Here is a 20159-nt window from a genome sequence, read left to right as displayed (position 1 = left end):
CAGAATTTGGTTTGCAAGTTTGGCTGTACCTGTAAATAAATATTTCAAACGGAATAGCACACCCTAAAGTTTACGGTGATGTTGTTTACCGAGCCCGGAAATTTATATATTCTAAAAGGTTACCAATTCAACACTGTAATTAGATCTTTGAATATTGTTTTATTGGTATAAATATTGATTTTGTTATCAGTAAATTAAAACCATACCAAATAGTATTGTTATACACATATGCATTTTAACGGTACTACAACATGTACAATCTGTCGATACCTTTATTTTGGAATTGCACAAGGTATGTTTTTCTCTGACTGTTAATGACGTCTTTACGCTAAATCCATTGGATGTTGAATGTGTACTGATTGATATTTTTATCTTAGATACATAATTTTGTTTATTATTTGTTATTGGCTTTGAACTTGCTGTCAGTAACTGCGGGTACTCTCAGATCTGTACTTAGTGTCTTTTTTGTTGTTAGGGATGAGGGATGGATAAATACCTTGCCACGTCCGGTCTGTGTTTTTGTTTGATGTTTTTCTGCTTTGTATCGATCTGATGAGTTAAGCCTTTTTAACTGATTTTTTGTTTGTTCTTATGTGCTGTTACACCATTGTCCCAGGTTAGGGGAGGGTGGAGCATGTTGAGTGTTCACAAACATGTTTAACCCCGCCATTGGCATTCTTTATGTGCCTGTCCCAAGTCAGGAGCCTGTAGTTCAGTGGTTGTCGTTGGTTCATGTCTGTCATATTTGTTTTTCGTAAATTGTTTTGTTATAAATTAAGCCGTTAGTTTTCGCAATTGAATTGTTTCATATTTTTCATGTCGGGCTGTTTTATACGGCCGCCGGACTATACGTTATGGGTTTTTCTCATTGTTGAAGGCCGTACAGTTGCCTATAATTGCTTACATCCACTTCATTTGAACTTTGGTGGATAGTCATCTCCTGATTGGCAATCATACCACAACGCCTTATTTTTTATAAAGGCCAAATAAAGTGCGAAGTTGAAGAGCATTTACAGATATATTTTAGGAAACACAAATGATTGACAAATATTATCTTATCTTAGTTTCGCCAGAGACATTTATGGTAATGTCTTATTTTTCTGTTTTCGTGTGAGTCTCCTTGTTTCGTCACCTGCTGCTGATGTAATCTCAGCCCTGCTCAGCGGTACTATCACTCGTCACAGATGAGGATGAAGCAAAAGCAGTTTATAGTAAAAAAAAATCCAGGAATTTAGATTTCAAATCTAACATTGATATCGGATAAGTTTCTTATGTCGTAACTACAATACCCTGCCCTTTTCACGAATGTGACCTACCGAATTAGACTATTTGCCGGATTTGTAATAACAGAGGGGCCTGATGGGGGGGGGGGGGGGGTCTCATCACGATTCACGAGTTGATTTTTTTGTCAATCACGATTCACAGAAAATAAATTTCCATGATCACGGATCACGAAAATATAAAAAAAAAAAAAAAATCTGTAGAAAAACGGATCACGATAGCGAAAATACGCCGATCACGAAGAACGAAAATAACCCATCAGGCCCCTCATAACATAAGCAACACGACAAGTGCCACATATGGAGCAGGATCTGCTTACCCTTCCGGAGCACCAGAGATCACCCCCATTTTTTGGTGGGGTTCGTGTTGCTTAGTCTTTAGTTTTCTATGTTTTGTCATCTGTACTATCATTTGTCTATTTGTCTTTTTATTTTTGGCCATGGCGTTGTCAGTTTGTTTTCGATCTGTGAGTTTGACTGTCCCTCTGGTATCTTTCGTCAATCCTCTATTGAAATAACATCAACTTTCATTTTTTTTTCAAATAGAAATATTCAACAAAAACATTTTCGACACTTATATTACGAGAAACACGTGCCCGTGGTAAATTTAACAGATCCGGAGAAATTCAGGTTTGATACGTCGTCCGATTTTGTTAGTTAGTCAATCCTTAGTTGCAGTTTGCCGGTGAGTTCATTTTCACAAATTAAAATGCATCTTTATCATTAAACAAAAGAGACTCACAGAAGCAGCAAGAAATAATCTTTTGTCTTTATAAATGTTAATTGGAATTATACGTTTATAATGTTTCTTATCCTTAAATAAATGAAAACTTTCAAGTTTTACAAAACTGCAATATCATGATCCATCATCTTACTCAAAATATGATATTTACAAGACTATAGCCACCTACCTAGTAACTTGCCAAATCATAGACGAATTTAGAGGGTAGTGACCACCCTTCTGTTTGGACCTACATACAGGGGTTACAGGGCTGTCAAGTTTTCCTGAAGCATATGATATGTGTGAGATTTGGCAAAAATTCTAAAGATCAAAGAGAAAAAAACAATAGATCAAAGGAAAATGCCGCCAAATAAGCATGAAAGTGTGTGAGTCTCAGGCAAAATATATGAGACTTGACAGTAATGGGTTTATGCATAGTCCCATTCCATCATCACAGGACATACAATGGCTTTCGAGACGCGACGGCCATACTTCCATGACGGCCATAGGATGTGTTGGCCATACCGTCACATCGTCCATGGGGCATATCGGCCACACATTGTGAGACGTATCGTCCACACTGTAAAAAATTTTTTTTATTGAGGTTATAACATAAAATATAATAATAAAATAAGTATTTATTCTGATATAATTATTGATGTTCTGATACTGTCATCCTCGTACAGGTCCCACAGCGAAGTTAGACAGCCTTGAAGCTGCTTGTATGTGTCTCGTTGATATCGGCTAAGCTGCTGTTCACTCACAAGCTGCTGTGTGATGGACACGGTCTTGGCTTCTTGTTGGAAGGCTGGCACAATCTTGTAGATATGGAGGTGGTTGTGGGCAGCCTTGCCATTGAAACGCCTATGCCACCCTAAAATAAACACAATAATTGCTAAAAATTTGAATAAAAACGAAACAATTTTAATGTTAATATTTATAAAAACTCAAATATGATGATAGTATAACTTTATATAATTCAAAATATATAAATTCACATTAATATTTGTAACATTGTTTGATAATTGGCAATCACGTAACCTAATTAAAGGATTAACACCTCCGAAATTTGTATACTTTGCATTAAACAGAGACACGCGCCCAATGATTGGATTAATATGATTTATGATGGGTCTTTTTTTTGTAATCATACGTAATCATAAATAACGGTTTGAGACCTTTGGCATAACAGGACTTATTCTGAATAATAGTCAACCACAAAAAATGAAAAATTTATGTTGAATACAATTTTTCTTCTCAAAATAATAAAGAAACGATAAGAAATTAAAACAATTCTGTCGAACACACAACATTTAAAGAAATAATACAATAACGTATATGTACCTCAACCTCCATATCTTGTGGTATGAGGACACATTTTGCACAGTGGAAAATAATGTCGGCTTCTTCATTTTAAGTTAAATAAAAGTAAAAAAAAAAATGTATCTGAAATATGACCGAAAGTACGAAATATGATTCAAAGGAAAAACTAAATTAATAATAAATTTGTAAATACCTGTATTGCAAAGCCTGTGTTGCCATTTATCACAATCCTCACATTGGAGAGCATGTTGTCTTGGTCGGACTTGCTGGTCACATAGCACACAAGGGTACGACATGATGAACAGCAATTTTCAAAATGACTTATTTTGGCCCCTTTTTGGCCCCTAGTTCCTGAACTGTTAGGACCATAACACCAAAAATCAGTCCCAACCTTCCTTTTGTGGTTATAAACCTTTAGTTTAAATTTCATAGATTTCTTTTTACTTACTGTAGTATACTAAAGTTATTGTCCGGAAACCAAATGTCTTCGGACGACGCTGATACCAATATACAACTGCAAAATTTTTTGCGGTCGTATAAAAAAGAAAAAGACTGAAAGACAGATAACAGTATATACAAACCACAACATAGAAAACTAAAGACTGAGCAACGCAAAACCCACCATAAACCGGGGGTGATCACAGGTGTCTTACAGTATTATCAGATATATTTATATATATGTATATATATATGTCTCTGGTATGACGTAATAGTGAACATTGTATAATTGTATTTAATTCTGATGTCAGTATTTACGAAATATGTGTTTTTGTATATTAGAATTCATGGAAATGCAGAATAAAGCCCTATTGTAATAAGAAGTAACACAAATATATACAAAAACACAAATATTTCATAAATACTGAACTGTGAAAAATACACTTTTCAATGCGAAGCAGATTTTAAATCGTGCTATATTCATTATTTCCATGCATTTGACGTATTTCTACTTTTAGAAAAATATCATCAAATATTTTCATCATATATTGTATGATATTCACATGATACTGGTATACCCTGAACATGCATGGAATATTTGCCACTGGACGTTAAGCAACCTTCAATCATTAATTTTTTTATTATGTTGATTCCTAAAACAAAAGAGATCAGCAACACATAGAGTTGCCTTCATTTTGACTATAATATTAACAAGTAACAAAAAAGTTTTGGGTACACTTAAACGCCAATTTTAAACTGGTTGTAAATTGATTGGCCCCTAATTATTTTTGTTTTTATAACACTTAATCTGTTATACTTTATTCAACCTATGCCAACATTTTTTCATACAATTTTATACCTAAATTTCAAAATGTTGGCATAGGTTGAATGAACCTATGATATATATATAATGAGTAAACAAATGATATAACAAAATTAAACATGATAAATAATATAAAAACAGTTTATTTAAAAGTTATAACCATCTATAAGTATCAAAATAATTCATATATAACATCTATAAAAAAAAAAAAAAAAAACATGGACGATACGTCTTTACAAAGTATGGCCGTTTCATCTTTTCGGGGTATGGCCGTTTCATCCTATGGACGTCATGGCAGTATGGCCGTCACGTCCTGCATCGATACAATGTAGCACTGAATTTTGACATCATGGGCGCCCCTTTTTCAAGATCCTGGTTCTGTAATTGAAAAGTGTATTGCTTTTGTTATCTATAACACTTCACAATCATAAAAGATTTATTGAAAGTTGTGTATACATGTAAGTAGTATTCATATTCAGTAAACAGAAGTCAAGGTGAGTTTTGAAAATTTATAATGGACAAATGAGATACAGTTAAATATAAATGCTGTAGATACCATATCTGATTTTGAAATTGTCATGTTTTTGGTACGTTGAATCACTGAAATCTCTCTTGAATGTACTGAAATACTCATTGTTCTGCAGTACCAAAAGACCTTAGAAATGATACGACTGTAATTCAGGGGTATACATAATCATATGTTGTTTTTTACTCATTACAATTTACAAGGCATATTTTACCATAGAAGAACATTACAAAATGTATGTGTTGCCTGTTATATGTGTTCCTTTTAATATCTTACAATATGTATGCAGAAGGTAGATAACTCCATCGTCACCATAGCACTGAAAGAATTTTCAGAATATGAACGATGCATTAACTACAATGTACTTAACTCAGTAGTGATATGATTATTATATTGTATTTAATAATAATTACTACTTTACTGACTTAATTTGAAGTTTTTATTTGTGTAAAATAATTTCAGATCTAACAAAAGATGTTTCTTACAAGATCTGAATATGACAGAGGTGTTAACACATTTTCACCGGAAGGCAGATTATTCCAAGTAGAATATGCCATCGAAGCAATCAAAGTAAGTATATTTTTTGTAAATTTATATCCACTCCAGAAAGAAATGAATTTGAATTGTGGTGTAAAGATATGCATTTTACAAGAGTGAGACAAACATCAAAATTTCTTATTTGTTATGATGATTGCTATATTGTATGTTAGTTATAAAACAGGGGGAAAAAAATTATTTGTCACTTAATGTTAAGCAAACAGCAATCAATTACATATAAAAAAATAAATTTCAAAATGTGATGGATTGAACTTTACAACAAAATTAATGTACATGTAGCTTGATTTTTATTTTTGTTCTGACAGGAGAAAGCAGTACATGTAGTAAGAAAAAATTCAATAACTCTTTGACAAAAATTATTCCTAAAATAAACAAAACAGAATTTAGAAATATTTATTTTACTGAACAACAATGAAGAAAATATGTTTTGAAACTTAGTGAATAAATTGATCTTATGAATTTTTCTTCAGCTTGGCTCTACAGCAATTGGAATACAAACCAGTGAAGGCGTAGTGTTGGCAGTTGAGAAAAGAGTTACCTCCCCTCTTATTGAAGCAGCTAGTATTGAAAAAGTATTTGAAATAGATGACCATATAGGTATTTGATCTACAGACATCATTTTAATCAGTATAATCAATCAGCTATCCAAAACATTATTAAAATTGAAATATTCCTTTTAATTGTCTTATTTTCCCCCCTGTTTTACCACTTTTACTTCAAATAACATTTATATGGTATAACAGTATATTATGATATTTCTCAGCTGCAGAATTTGGAATCACTTAAGAGATTGGAAGTTAAAAAGCAATTTGTAACGAACTTTGGATTCTGATCAAGGTGAATTGTGAGAGGGATTGCATTTTTAATGCAGCGAAATCTGTCTTATTTAAACCCTGTCTTAAACGAACTCTCATATCTGGACATATAGTAAATTTTTAGTAATTTGAACATCGGTGTTATCTTCACTCCAGTAGCTATAGGGTTCTGTTTGATTAAATATATTTTGTTTTAAGGGCTATTCCATTCATGAAGACTATTTTGTGTACAGTGAAATTGTAAGAGAAATTCTCAATTTGCCTCTGTGGAATTTCCCCATTTTCTTCTCTAGGTACCAGGTATGTTTAAATGGAACAATCATAAATTCCATTTCTGTCTACATATTATTTATTGAATTATCTCCCTTTAACTTCAACAGTGATGATTTGTAGACTTAAATTACATGTTTTATTTAATACCCTCCAAAATGTAATAAACTCTCATGTTTTACATGTATCTTAGATAACAAGATTTTGTAATAGATACATTCGTACATGTATGTGAATACCATACAATCATAGCCTTTGTATGAGGTGGATACGAGGATATATCGACTGAGGATGAAGTATATACTTCTTTAGGGTGAAATATCCCATATCAACCTCATACAAAGGCTACAATCATGACAATTGTTAGATTATTATTGCCAATAAACAGGGTTTAAGCTAGGATTTTGAGGGCTTTTGTCACTTTTGTGCTGGAGGAAAATCAACCTTATTTTGGGTAGCAGCAAGGGACCTAAGATGTATATTACTATCTATACATATTTGTCAGACTTTGGTGTACTTAGGCATACTAGGCAGTTACTGCATGATTTGACTGATGTGGCACTTTAATACGAAGATTAGGATATAAGATCTAGAAATCTAGTTCACAATTTCACTTAGTTAGTTTCAGGGCACATTCCTAATCAGCAAAAGTTGGGATCCATTTTTTTTTTAAACCAGGAATCACAGCATAAATGAACTTGTAAGGACTATTTCACTGCATTATTCATACTCATTATCCTTAAAAACGTTTTAAAGTGATACATTGTATTTAGAATTTATTCTATACAGTTGGACCCAAGGATTTGTACAAATCCTTATTGGAACAATTCTAATGACTTTAAATTGTAAATTTATCATGAATAGATCACGTTTACTTTCGATTTCCAAATGATTCATCTACGGGTTGGTTCATGTTTAAAAAAGGCAGGAAATTATCATTTTTTTGAAATTAAATTTGCTAAATAAGATCCATATTTGTCTCTCTTGATAAGTTTGATACTTAATTATTTCGTATTTTACGTTTTAGTGTCTTTAAATTCATAAGAATACTTTCGCGTATGCGCAGTTCATCGTAAAGGAAGCACCTGCTTGACTCTTGAAAACATTTCTGAAATTGTCGAAAGTTTTTGATTAAAAGTTCAGTGGCGGATCCAGAAATTTTCATAAGAGGGGGGCCACTGACTGCCTAAGAGGAGGCCCGCTCCAGTCATGCTTCAGTGATTCCTAAATAATCAACCAAATTTTTCCCACAAAAGTGGGGGCCTGGGCCCCCTGGAAAACCCTCTAAATCCGTCTCTGAAGTTATATCAAATATGACGAAAATACGTTCATTTGACGAAACTACGACAAGCGAACTGCAAATTATGATCGTTTGAGAAATATTGAAATTAAAATGCAACTGTCCGATGGAAAACTCAAATGACGAAACTACGACAAACAAACTGCAAACTGTGCTCGTTTGATAAATATTGAAATTGAAATGCCGACTGACTGATTTTACATGGGAAAATAATTATGATGATCAATTATGAGGTTGATAAATAATTAAAGGATTAGTGACCAGTCCGATGGTGATAAGCGGATTATCTGTAATCACAACTTATAACACCTGTTGTAAATGTTAATTAGCTGAGGGTCATAAACTTGTCAGAAACAATAAGACAGGTAGAATTATAGTATTTTCATGCGAAATATTTTTACTCCTTCCAAATTTAGGTGACGAAATTGATTTGGAATACTTTCGTCATTTTGAAAACCGTTTCGTAAATGACGAAAATGACGAGCGCTAGCAAAATCATGGCAATAAATCAGAAGTAGAGAACCAATTCTATCTGCTATTTTCTGTCTACCTTTGAAAATATAGTTGAAAATGTGACTCTTTCTAGTTAGAATATACACAATAATAATATGAATGTATATCATACTTTTCAGGATGTGCAATGAGTGGTCTTATTGCTGATTCTAGAACACTAATAGACAGAGCACGTGTAGAAGCACAGGTAAGAATAAAATAAGTACTCTGATGTCCCTGTTGCTGCAAATATTTCATTTCTCCACTTTTAAAGTTATTTTAGGTCATAACTTAAACAGAAATGGATGATCAATATTAAAGGAGCATTAGCTGTTAACTCTTGTTCACTGATTTGACTCAAATTTTCATATTTGATTTATAACATACTAAAACTTATATCCAAATTATAAAAAGTCTTAAAAAATTTACGATGATAATATGTATCAGCATTGCATTCATATTTTAGTCTAAAATGCCATCTATTATAATTATTAACCATTGAGGTTACCTCCGAAGACTGCAGACGGTCATATAACCCAATACAGACATAAATATAGATATAAATAGATAGCAAACACGTGTAATTGAATTTTTTTTTCTAGGTCTGTTTGATTTCATATTATAGGTTAACAAATATGTTAATCATCGTTTTTAACCTGTATAAGAATGAATTTTTGTTGATTGAATCAGTCAACCAAATGATTTACTATTGTTTCACTTTCAAAGTTGACATTCTTTTCCTTTTAATTGCTGAACACACCTAGTTTATGCGTAACCCATCTCTAGCTAAAGGGTTCAATAGAAGGTCACATGAATATGGATTCAATGAGGTCGAATTATTATGCTCCGTAGCTTATTTTGACAAATTTGAACCAAACTGGCTGTTAAAAGCGAATTATTATTTCACTATTTCACTTTCATTAATGATTGAACAATAAAAAATCATATTTTAATTTTGTTTATATCTTGTAGCTAATGCCCCTTTAATTTATGAATTCATGAACTAGTTTTTATTAGTCAAAACCTGCTATAAAGGTAATCTCTACAAAGAGAAAACCTGTATTGTCATGTCATCCTTTTCTTGTCCTGCTATTTTAGTACCTACATCTATGTATTTCGAACCTTTCTTATCAGATCAGGTTTCTTTTATCCTTAGGGTGATCTTTATATACAGGTTTAGGTAGTGTTAAAAGTATATACATTGTATATTTTATACAATGTCTACATCTGTGTATTCATTTATCTGTAAGCATCCCCCTTCTACAACTCTTCTGAAACTAGGAAATACATTTCCATGAAACTCTTACAGATTATTCTGTACCAAATAGCTTTGTGTTTTCTTTCTTTATTTTGCTATGTTTTTAAACTATTTCAAAAATCATGTGAGCTTATGCCATCACTTGGCGTCCTCTGTCGTCTGTCGTTGTAAACTATTTCAAAAATCTTCTCCTCTGAAACTACTGGGCCAAATACCTTCAAACTTTAACTAAATGTTCCTTAGAGTATTTTGTTTATAATATGTATCCGAAGTTTTGATCCATTGACAAACATGGCTGCCATGACTAAAAATAGAACATAAGGGTCAAATGCAGTTTTTGGCTTATATCTCAAAAACTAAAGCTTTTAGAGCAAATCTGACATGGGGGTAAATTTGTTCAATTGGTCAACATCTATCGGCCCTGAAATTATCAGACGAATCAAACAACCCATTGGTGGGTTTCTGCCACCAAATTGGTAGTTTTAACAAAATTTTGCAGTTTTTTGTTATTATCTTGAATATTATTATAGATAGATATAAACTGTAAGCTGCAATAATGTTCAGCAAAGTAAGATCTACAAAAAAGTTAATCTGACCAAAATTGTCAATTGACCCCTTAAGGAGTTATTGCCCTTTAAAGACAATTTTACACAATTTGTTCATCAAGTTTGCTAACATTTAAAAATCTTCTCCTCTGAAATACAGGTGAGCGATTCAGGCTCTTGAGAGCCTCTTGTTCAGTATATTGGCAAAACATGAATTTGTTTGGAGAAGGAATATAATGTGTTGTGCCCTTCCTACCATATTAGGGGTCATTGTGTTTTCCAGTCTGTCCTTGCTTCTGTTAGTCCATCCTGTATCAGGTTTAAGTTTTTGTTTAAGGTGGCTTACCACGAGGTACGTATGTCCCAAAATTGGTTCCGGTTCTCTTACTTTAGTTTGCCTCAACCAAATGTTATGAAACTTATACACAATGCTTATTACCACAAAAGAAAGATCAAGTTTGAATTTTGGTGGTGTCACTTTTACCGTTCTACAGTTATGCCCCTTTACAAATGGAAAAATTGCTGAATTTTTTCGATTTTGTTCTCTTACTTTAGTTTGCCTCAACCAAATGTTATGAAACTTATACACAATGCTTACCGGTATTACCACAAAACTCAGATCAAGTTCAAATTTTGGGTAGTGTCACTTTTATCGTTCTTGAGTTATGTCCCTTTATAACATTATATGCAAGCGGGGGCATCATCTGTGTCCCCTGGACACATTCACCATTTATCTCTTTGACATTTAGTTTTATTTTACAGAATCATTGGTTTACATATAATGAGAAGATGTCAGTAGAGAGTGTAACACAATCTGTCAGTAATGTGGCCTTACAGTTTGGTGATGATGATGCAGATCCAGGAGCAATGGTAAATATTGACAAATATACATCAATTTAAGTTGATATGGGAGTACATGTATCAACAAAAAAGAGGAAGTACTTTTAGCCTTCCTGCTCGTATGTGTGAGATATGACCATCACTTTGGGTCCACTCATTGTAAGCTTTTAAAACATCTTCTCTTTTGAAACTACTGGACCAATTTCAACCAATTTTTGGCTGAATGATCCTAAGGTTATCTAGTATAAGGTTTATGTGTTTTGTTCCTGTCTATCAACCATTATGGCAAACAATAAAACATAAGGGTAAAATGATGTTGATACTAAATACCAAAAGGATCATTCAGCCCAAGTTTGGCAATTGTATTGAAAACTAGAGAGAAACTGAAAACAATAAAAAAAAATTGCAAAAATGCGGTTTTATTTATCCTTAAGCCAAATTCATATTAAAAAACAGGTGTCATGAGCTCGTTTCCAAGCTACAGTTTGTGTCACATTCTAAAAACACAAAAAAATATTGACCAGAGAGAAAACTAATGAACTTTTGCATTAACTTTTAAGAAGACAGCTTTTATTAATTATAGTTTTCCTAATGAGTACAACAAATGTTTTAAATATAGGTTCACAATACCTAATTTCATACATAGTAACAAAATAGACATACATAAGAGTACAATTATATTATCTGAGTTATTGCCCCTTATAAGACAACTGTAAAAGATTTATATTGAAGTTGTATTTGCTAAGCAAAAAAAGTATACCATAAGTTTAAATGTCTTTATTTGAAAGGAAATTTATGCAAAAAGTTATATTGTTTTTCTTTTAATATTGAGATTTATTAAATTCATTGAAAATCTATACCAGCAGTGAGTGATCTGATATAGGCAATTACTATTTTTATCCATATTTAAAATATAATTACTATTAAAAACACAAGAATTGTGTATCATGACTCTTTTAAGAATTGAGCTCCATCTAATGAAGAAAATGTTAAATGATGCTTGAAATAAATTTCTTTTAAAGCAGGTTGAATTATTTCCTGGTTATGCCAGTGAATAATAGATTTTTTTGGGATATCTCAGTTGATTTCTTAAATTACTACTATTGTATATGATAAAGGTATATCGATAAATAATCCATTATTCATAAAATGTACCAAAACAGTATTATTTTTTTCTTCCAGAGCCGTCCTTTTGGTGTTGCATTATTGTTTGCTGGGATAGATAAAAAAGGACCTCAATTGTAAGTTACATTCCCGGTTTAATTAAGTATTATAGACCCCATTTATTCTAGAAAGGCTATACAATATAAAAAAATCAAGATGTGGTATGATTGCCAATGAGACAACTCCCCACCAGAGACCAAATGCCGTAGAAGTAAGCAACTATAGGTCACATTACGGCCTTCAACAATGAGCAAACCCCACACCACACTGCATGCTTTAAAAGGCCTTGAAATGCCAAATGTAATACAATTCAAGTAGGAAAACTAGTTCATAAGTGTGAACATTTAGTTGTTCATTTAAAAATGGACTGTTTTGATAAGTTTTTTTAATACTTATATATATATCTATATACATGCACCTGTATTTTTTTCATTTTTTTTTTGTGGGTGAGAGGGAGGGGAAGTATTTATAAAAAATTAAAGAATTAACAGTTTGAGTTTTAACAGTTATATATATTTTAAATGCCATAATAAAGAAATCAAAAACAATGTGTTAATTTTCTGGCTCTGCTTATAGTATTATAAAACTCAATTCCAAACATTAATGGACCAAATGCCATAGTAAGGTAATGAATGGTCTTTAAGATTTTTATAAATTTTCATCAGCATAAGTATATAAGTATATCTTTTCAGGTATCACATGGATCCATCTGGAACCTTTATACAATATGATGCTAAAGCAATAGGATCTGGGTCAGAGGGAGCACAACAAGCACTTCAGGATGTCTATCATAAGGTAAGTAAAAACCCAGATTTATAAGGTTAGTAAAAAGCAAGAATTATAAGGTAAGTAAAAACTTAGAATCATGAGGTTAGTAAAAACCCAGAATTATAAGGTTAGTAAAAAGCAAGAATTATAAGGTAAGTAAAAACCCAGAATCATGAGGTTAGTAAAAACCAAGAATTATAAGGTAAGTAAAAACCAAGAATTATAAGGTAAGTAAAAACCAAGAATCATAAGATAAGTAAAACCAAGAATATTGTATTAAAAGAGAGAAAAGATACCAAGGGAGTCTATCAAAAATCATAAGCAAAAAAAAACAACCCAGACAACACCATGGCAAAAAAAAAAAAGAAAAGAAATACAACAATAACAAAAATGTTGCACATAAAACTAAAATTGAGCAACACAAACCCCACCAAAATTCAGATGTGAAACTATTTGCTTATAAAAAGGGAAATATGAAAGCATTGCAACATACACATTACAATGGTATATAAATTCCATGAAATACATAAGATTATTGTCGAAATGAATGGCACAAGATGTAGCATTGTAGGTTAACACAAATAATTCAGAAACCCAGCAACAAGACATATATATATTGAAAAATAATACAAAACTGACTTTTACTTTTAAGACTGTCAAATCAAAGGAAAAAAAAACAGATGAATCAATCTTAATTCATACATATAACGGTCACAGCAAGAGGTTCCAGATAATACACATTCAATTACACCACAGCTGTTTAAAAGAAAATTTGGGGATGATTCTTTGCCTTTATTTAGCAGATTTCTGGTATTGTCAGTTTGGATTTGTCTGTAACAATGATTTTTATTATACATGTACACAATGATTTGTATCTGATACAGAATAAAATCACCTGTAGCAATTATAGAATAGACAAAAATGTGCAATTAATGAAATTAAACATAAAAACAGTGTATAAATGCAAATGAGAGTAAGACAATTTAATTTTTGTCACTTCAAATATTTATTTTTGCAAAATTTAAAAAACAGTTGAGTGGTGTTAATCTGTTCTTTTTGTTAGAAAAATTATGTGTAATCTTCCAAATGGTTTCAAGAATTTTAATTTTAAACATTTCTTCTTTCTCATTTCTTTCAGTCTATGACATTAAAAGAAGCATGTAAATCAGCTCTTACAATTCTTAAACAAGTCATGGAAGAAAAATTAAATTCCACAAATGTAGAGGTAAGAATTATATTTATGAGGTCAAATGTTTGAAATATATGCCACTGGATGTAAAGCAAATATCGATCAATCAATCAAATCTCAAAAATTGACATCATTAGTATCGTTTATATACATTAAATATTTATAAAAAGGTTTGAAAAGTCCAGTGTTTCCCCACTTGAGTAAGCTTATACACATACGATTTATACCTTTGTGGGGGGTGGAATATAATTAATGTCTTTGATATTGCCCATTAGTTTATTATATTTGTAAGGTTGAAATCTACTCAAAACTAGAGAAAATAGTCATTTGATTGTTAGAAGGATTGCTGGTCAGGTATACATGTCTATCTGTAAAGGAGTCATGGTTCTGAACTTCAATGATCAACATTGATGTTTTTGCCATTAGGTCAGGTTCTCAATTGCTAGGATTTATAAATATAAATTTTATAAGTCAACTGTGTTATGTTTGACAAGTTCATTGTTTCTTTGAAGTTTCTTTGATACATATAGTATTTACCTTTTACTCAAGACAGTCGCCATATTATTCAATTATGATTTATTAACTAGGCAAGAAATTTCAGCATGTGTACTGTATTATTTTGGTTTTTATTCTATCTTGTATAGATGTATATTGTATCTGGTTAAAAGAAATTATAAGTCATCATTCTTTTAAATGGGCATAAATGTGAGAACAAATTATTGGGTGTATTACCCAATGGAAAATACTTAATACAGAATGATATTTCTATCTTAATTCAGTATACAAAATGGCATTTCTATCTTATTTAAATTTGGTATGCAGAATGGTATTTCTATCTTGATTCAGTCTACAATTAATCTTTCATTTATCTTAATTCAGTTAAAAATGGTAATTCTATCTTAATTCAGTATACAAAATGGTATTTCTATTTTCAGATGGCTAAGGTAACACCAGAGAAATTCTTTCACATGTTTTCTAAAGAGGAATTAGAAGATGTGATCAAAGATATTTAACAATAATTCCGTAGATTCACAGAACTTTGTTTCTTCATTGTTATCATCTAGAAGTGCTAGTGAATTATCTCATCTTATGATGTTAATAAAACTTCTCAATGTTATAATGTGATGTCTTATTGAGATTTAGTTGAATATTCACTACAATAAAATGTTGAAATATTTAATTTCTTTTCAATGTCATACCTGAATATTTTGTAATTCTTTTTTTTTTATGGATTGGGCTTCTATCATAATTATATGAAGCAGAATCAAGTGAACGTAATTATCACATAACTGCCAACACACCTGTTCTACGGGGAGACTCTGTCTTTTTCCTTTAAGAATTTGATATCTCTCCCTTTGGACCTGTCACCTATGAGGGATATAAAAATCTCCCCCCTTTTGACAATAAATCACCATATTTTCACCCCTTTTCATCAAATGAGTTGTGTATATATAGTACTTTTGGTGATTCATTAGGGCCCTGCCAAATGGTGGGTCGCCCTATAGTGATCAGTCTGTCCGTCCGTCCGTAACAAACTGTGTCCGCTCTATATCTAGAGAACCGTTATGATTTCATACTTTATACTTGACATGTATATTAACCAACACCAGAGGGTGTGTCATAATGTTTGTACAACTTCCTAGGTCAAAGGTCAAGGTCAAAAACTGGTTTCAGTTGACAACCCCATGTCCTATGGTAAAGATCGTGTCCGCTCTTTTTCTTGAGAACATTTATGATTTCAAAGTTTATACTCGACATGTATATAAACCAACGCCAGAGGGTGTGTCATAATGTATGAACAACTTCCTAGGTCAAAGGTCAAGGTCAAAAACTTTGGTTTCAGATGACAACCTTATGTCCTATGGTTAAGATACAAATTTTTTACCACATGTTATTCACAGTGGGGCCCACAGAGATGGCTCCCATCTCAATGATGTCTATTTTTCACTGTATTGCAAAAACATTGCTTATTTGCATATAAAAAAAAAGACATCCAAGGTCATCAGGAAATATAGATTCCACCACTGCATCAGGCCATCAAGTGTATTATGATATTTTTTCCACACAAGACAGTTAAATTCTAATATTTAAAGAGCGAGGCTTGCCAAGCTTTTTTATACGACTGCAAAAATTATGCGGTCGTAATTGGTATGACGTTGTCGTCGTTGTCATCGTCGTCCGAAGACACATTAGTTTTCGCACTATAACTTTAGTTTAAGTGAATGGATCTCTATGAAATTTTACCATAAGGTTCAATACCACAAAAGGAAGGTTGGGATTGATTTTGGGGGTTATTGTACCAACAGTTAAGGAATTAGGGGCCAAAAATAAGCATTTTTGTAACTTCCAGACAATAACTTGTGTGTAAGTGTATGGATCTCTCTGACATTGTACCACAAGGTTCCATATCACAAAGGGAAGGCTGGAATTGGTTTTGGGGGTAATTGCCTCAAAATTTTAGGAATTGGGGGCCAAAAAAGGGGCAAAAAACAAGCATTTTTCTAGTTTCATGACAATAACTTGTTTGTAAGTGTTTGGATATTTCTGAAATTGTACTAAAAGGTTCCATATCTCAAAGGGAAAGCTGGAATTGAGTTTGGGGGTAATTGCCCGAAACATTTAGGAATTGGGGGCCAAAAAGGGGCCAAAAATAAGCATTTTTCTAGTTTCCAGACAATAACTTGTGTTCAAGTGTATGGATCTCTCTGAAATTGTACTGCAAGGTGCCATACCACAAAAGGAAGGCTGGGATTGATGATCGGGGGTAATTGCCTCAATATTTTAGGAATTAGGGGCAAAAAACAAGCATTTTTCTAGTTTCAGGACAATAACTTGTGTGTAAGTGTATGGATCTTTCTGAAATTGTACTATAAGGTTCCATATCACAAAGGGAAAGCTGGGTTTGAGTTTGGGGTTAATTGCCCTAAACGTTTAGGAATTTGGGGCCAAAAAGTGGCCAAAAAACACATTTTTCTAGTTTCCAGACAATAACTTGTGTTAAAGTGTATGGATCTCTCTGAAATTGTATTGCAAGGTACCATACCACAAAGGGAAGGCTAGGATTGAGTTTGGGGGTGATGAATCATAAGGGGGTTCAAAAAATTTGGGGGGGGATTTTTTTTTTTTCCTTTTTATACGACCGCAAAAAAATTTTGAGGTCGTATATTGGTATGACGTTGGCGTCGTCGTCGTCGTCGTCGTCCGAATACATAATGGTTTTCGCACTCTAACTTTAGTTTAAGTGAATGGATCTCTATGAAATTTTACCATAAGGTTCAATACCACAAAAGGAAGGTTGGGATTGATTTTGGGGGTTATTGTACCAACAGTTAAGGAATTAGGGGCCAAAAATAAGCATTTTTGTAACTTCCAGACAATAACTTGTGTGTAAGTGTATGGATCTCTCTGACATTGTACCACAAGGTTCCATATCACAAAGGGAAGGCTGGAATTGGTTTTGGGGGTAATTGCCTCAAAATTTTAGGAATTGGGGGCCAAAAAAGGGGCAAAAAACAAGCATTTTTCTAGTTTCATGACAATAACTTGTTTGTAAGTGTTTGGATATTTCTGAAATTGTACTAAAAGGTTCCATATCTCAAAGGGAAAGCTGGAATTGAGTTTGGGGGTAATTGCCCGAAACATTTAGGAATTGGGGGCCAAAAAGGGGCCAAAAATAAGCATTTTTCTAGTTTCCAGACAATAACTTGTGTTCAAGTGTATGGATCTCTCTGAAATTGTACTGCAAGGTGCCATACCACAAAAGGAAGGCTGGGATTGATGATCGGGGGTAATTGCCTCAATATTTTAGGAATTAGGGGCAAAAAACAAGCATTTTTCTAGTTTCAGGACAATAACTTGTGTGTAAGTGTATGGATCTTTCTGAAATTGTACTATAAGGTTCCATATCACAAAGGGAAAGCTGGGTTTGAGTTTGGGGTTAATTGCCCTAAACGTTTAGGAATTTGGGGCCAAAAAGTGGCCAAAAAACACATTTTTCTAGTTTCCAGACAATAACTTGTGTTAAAGTGTATGGATCTCTCTGAAATTGTATTGCAAGGTACCATACCACAAAGGGAAGGCTGGGATTGAGTTTGGGGGTGATGAATCATAAGGGGGTTCAAAAAATTTGGGGGGGGATTTTTTTTTTTTCCTTTTTATACGACCGCAAAAAAATTTTGAGGTCGTATATTGGTATGACGTTGGCGTCGTCGTCGTCGTCGTCGTCGTCGTCGTCCGAATACATAATGGTTTTCGCACTCTAACTTTAGTTTAAGTGAATGGATCTCTATGAAATTTTACCATAAGGTTCAATACCACAATAGGAAGGTGGGGATTGATTTTGGGGGTTATGGTACCAACAGTTAAGGAATTAGGGGCCAAAAAGGGGCCGAAAATAAGCATTTTTGTAACTTCCAGACATAACTTGTGTGTTAGCATATGGATCTCTTTGACATTGTACCACAAGATTCCATATCACAAAGGGTCAATGCTGGGATTGATTTTGGGGTTAATTGCCTCAAAATTTTAGGAATAAGGGGCCAAAAGGGGGCAAAAAACAAGCATTTTTCTAGTTTCATGACAATAACTTGTGTGTAAGTGTATGGATCTTTCTGAAATTTTACTACAAGGTTCCATTTCACAAAGGGAAAGCTGGAATTGAGTGTTGTGGTAATTGCCCAAAACGTTTAGTAATAAGGGGCCTAAAAAGGGGTTTAAAATAAGCATTTTTTAGTTTCTAGACAATAACTTGTGTTCAAGTGTATGGATCTCTCTAAAATTGTATTACAAGGTACCATACCACAAAGGCAAGGCTGTTATTGAGCTTGGTTTGGGGGGAAAGGGGGGTGGGGGTGATGAATCATAAGGGGGCGGGGGTCAAAAAAGGGGTAATTTTTTTTTTCCTTTTTTTTTTGTTTAAAATTTACATTTTAAGTTAGTTATTTTTTATCACGAAGAGAAAGTAGGAATGAGTTTTGGGGTTAATTGCTCAAACATTTATGAATAAGGGGCCAAATATTGGTCGAAAATAAGGATTTTTTTAGTTTGCAACAAAAACTTGTGTTCAAGTGTATGGATCTCTGTGAAATTGTATTGCAATGTACCATACCACAAATTGAAGGTTGTGATTGAGGTGGGGGATGATGAATCAAAAGGGGGTTGAAAAAATGTGTGGGGGGTAGGATTTTTTTTTTTTCCTTTTTTTTTCTTTAACATTTTCCATTTAAAGATGGTTGTTTCAGATTTATATATGAAAGAAAATAATAATGATACGGTTATATATCATGAGGAATTGAAATTTAATTATGTATATTGGAAATTTAGGTTATATTGGAAAGTAATAATTGGCTTTGGGGGGGGGGGGGGGGGGGGTTATGGCTCTAATGTTTAAGGAATAAGGGGAAAAAAGGTTAAAAAAACAAGGGTTTCCATTTTAATAGACAAATAATTGAGTAAAGAACATTATTTAAAAGCAGTGTAAGGTTGGTAATTCAAACTCATTTAAATATCTCATCTACACTGCTTTTAAATAATGTAAATTGGAAATTTGCCAATAACTTTATTGTTAATAAATGCATTGGAAATTTGCCAACAATTTTAGTGTAATAAACTTCATTGGAAATTTGCCAATATAAAATTTTGCTGATGAAGGTTTTTTGTTTACCTTTAGCCTTGACTATGAAGTCATTTTCTATTTTTATAGCCTTATGATGTAGTTGAATTATTTAATACTTTTATGATGTGTTTAAATGGGGTTTTATCATGTTTATGGTTGCAAATTTATTGTTTTAGTATAATAAACTCCTTTTAAAATTTGCCAATAATAAAAATTTTTGTTTATTTTTAGCTAT

The 20159-nt window shown here is 32.7% G+C and overlaps 1 protein-coding gene across 1 annotated transcript; it reads left to right on the top strand.

The window, feature by feature from the left end:
* Nucleotides 1-1907: 1907 nt before the first annotated feature.
* On the top strand, nucleotides 1908-15490 carry LOC127718075 (proteasome subunit alpha type-5-like). The gene is made up of 9 exons (XM_052223978.1): nucleotides 1908-1965; nucleotides 5574-5681; nucleotides 6140-6266; nucleotides 8687-8754; nucleotides 11112-11219; nucleotides 12372-12430; nucleotides 13046-13148; nucleotides 14260-14346; nucleotides 15246-15490. The coding sequence occupies exons 2-9, from the start codon at nucleotides 5586-5588 to the stop codon at nucleotides 15321-15323; spliced, it is 726 nt and encodes a 241-aa protein (XP_052079938.1). The 5' UTR covers nucleotides 1908-1965; nucleotides 5574-5585; the 3' UTR covers nucleotides 15324-15490.
* The last annotated feature ends 4669 nt before the right edge of the window (nucleotides 15491-20159 follow it).

This window comes from Mytilus californianus, unplaced genomic scaffold (genome assembly GCF_021869535.1).
Source record: "Mytilus californianus isolate M0D057914Y unplaced genomic scaffold, xbMytCali1.0.p SCAF_1, whole genome shotgun sequence".
NCBI classification, from domain to species: domain Eukaryota; kingdom Metazoa; phylum Mollusca; class Bivalvia; order Mytilida; family Mytilidae; genus Mytilus; species Mytilus californianus.
The sequence above is the reverse complement of the archived record's forward strand: the minus strand, read 5'-3'. Positions and strand labels throughout refer to the sequence as shown.

What these genes read in the sequence shown, in the direction of transcription:
- LOC127718075 (XM_052223978.1), top strand. Translation starts at nt 5,586, where the DNA reads ATGTTTCTTACAAGATCTGAATATGACAGAGGTGTTAACACATTTTCA. An exon ending in ATGCCATCGAAGCAATCAAA is followed by an intron (nt 5,682 to 6,139) that starts GTAAGTATATTT and finishes ATTTTTCTTCAG; the next exon opens with CTTGGCTCTACAGCAATTGG. An exon ending in GATAAAAAAGGACCTCAATT is followed by an intron (nt 12,431 to 13,045) that starts GTAAGTTACATT and finishes ATATCTTTTCAG; the next exon opens with GTATCACATGGATCCATCTG.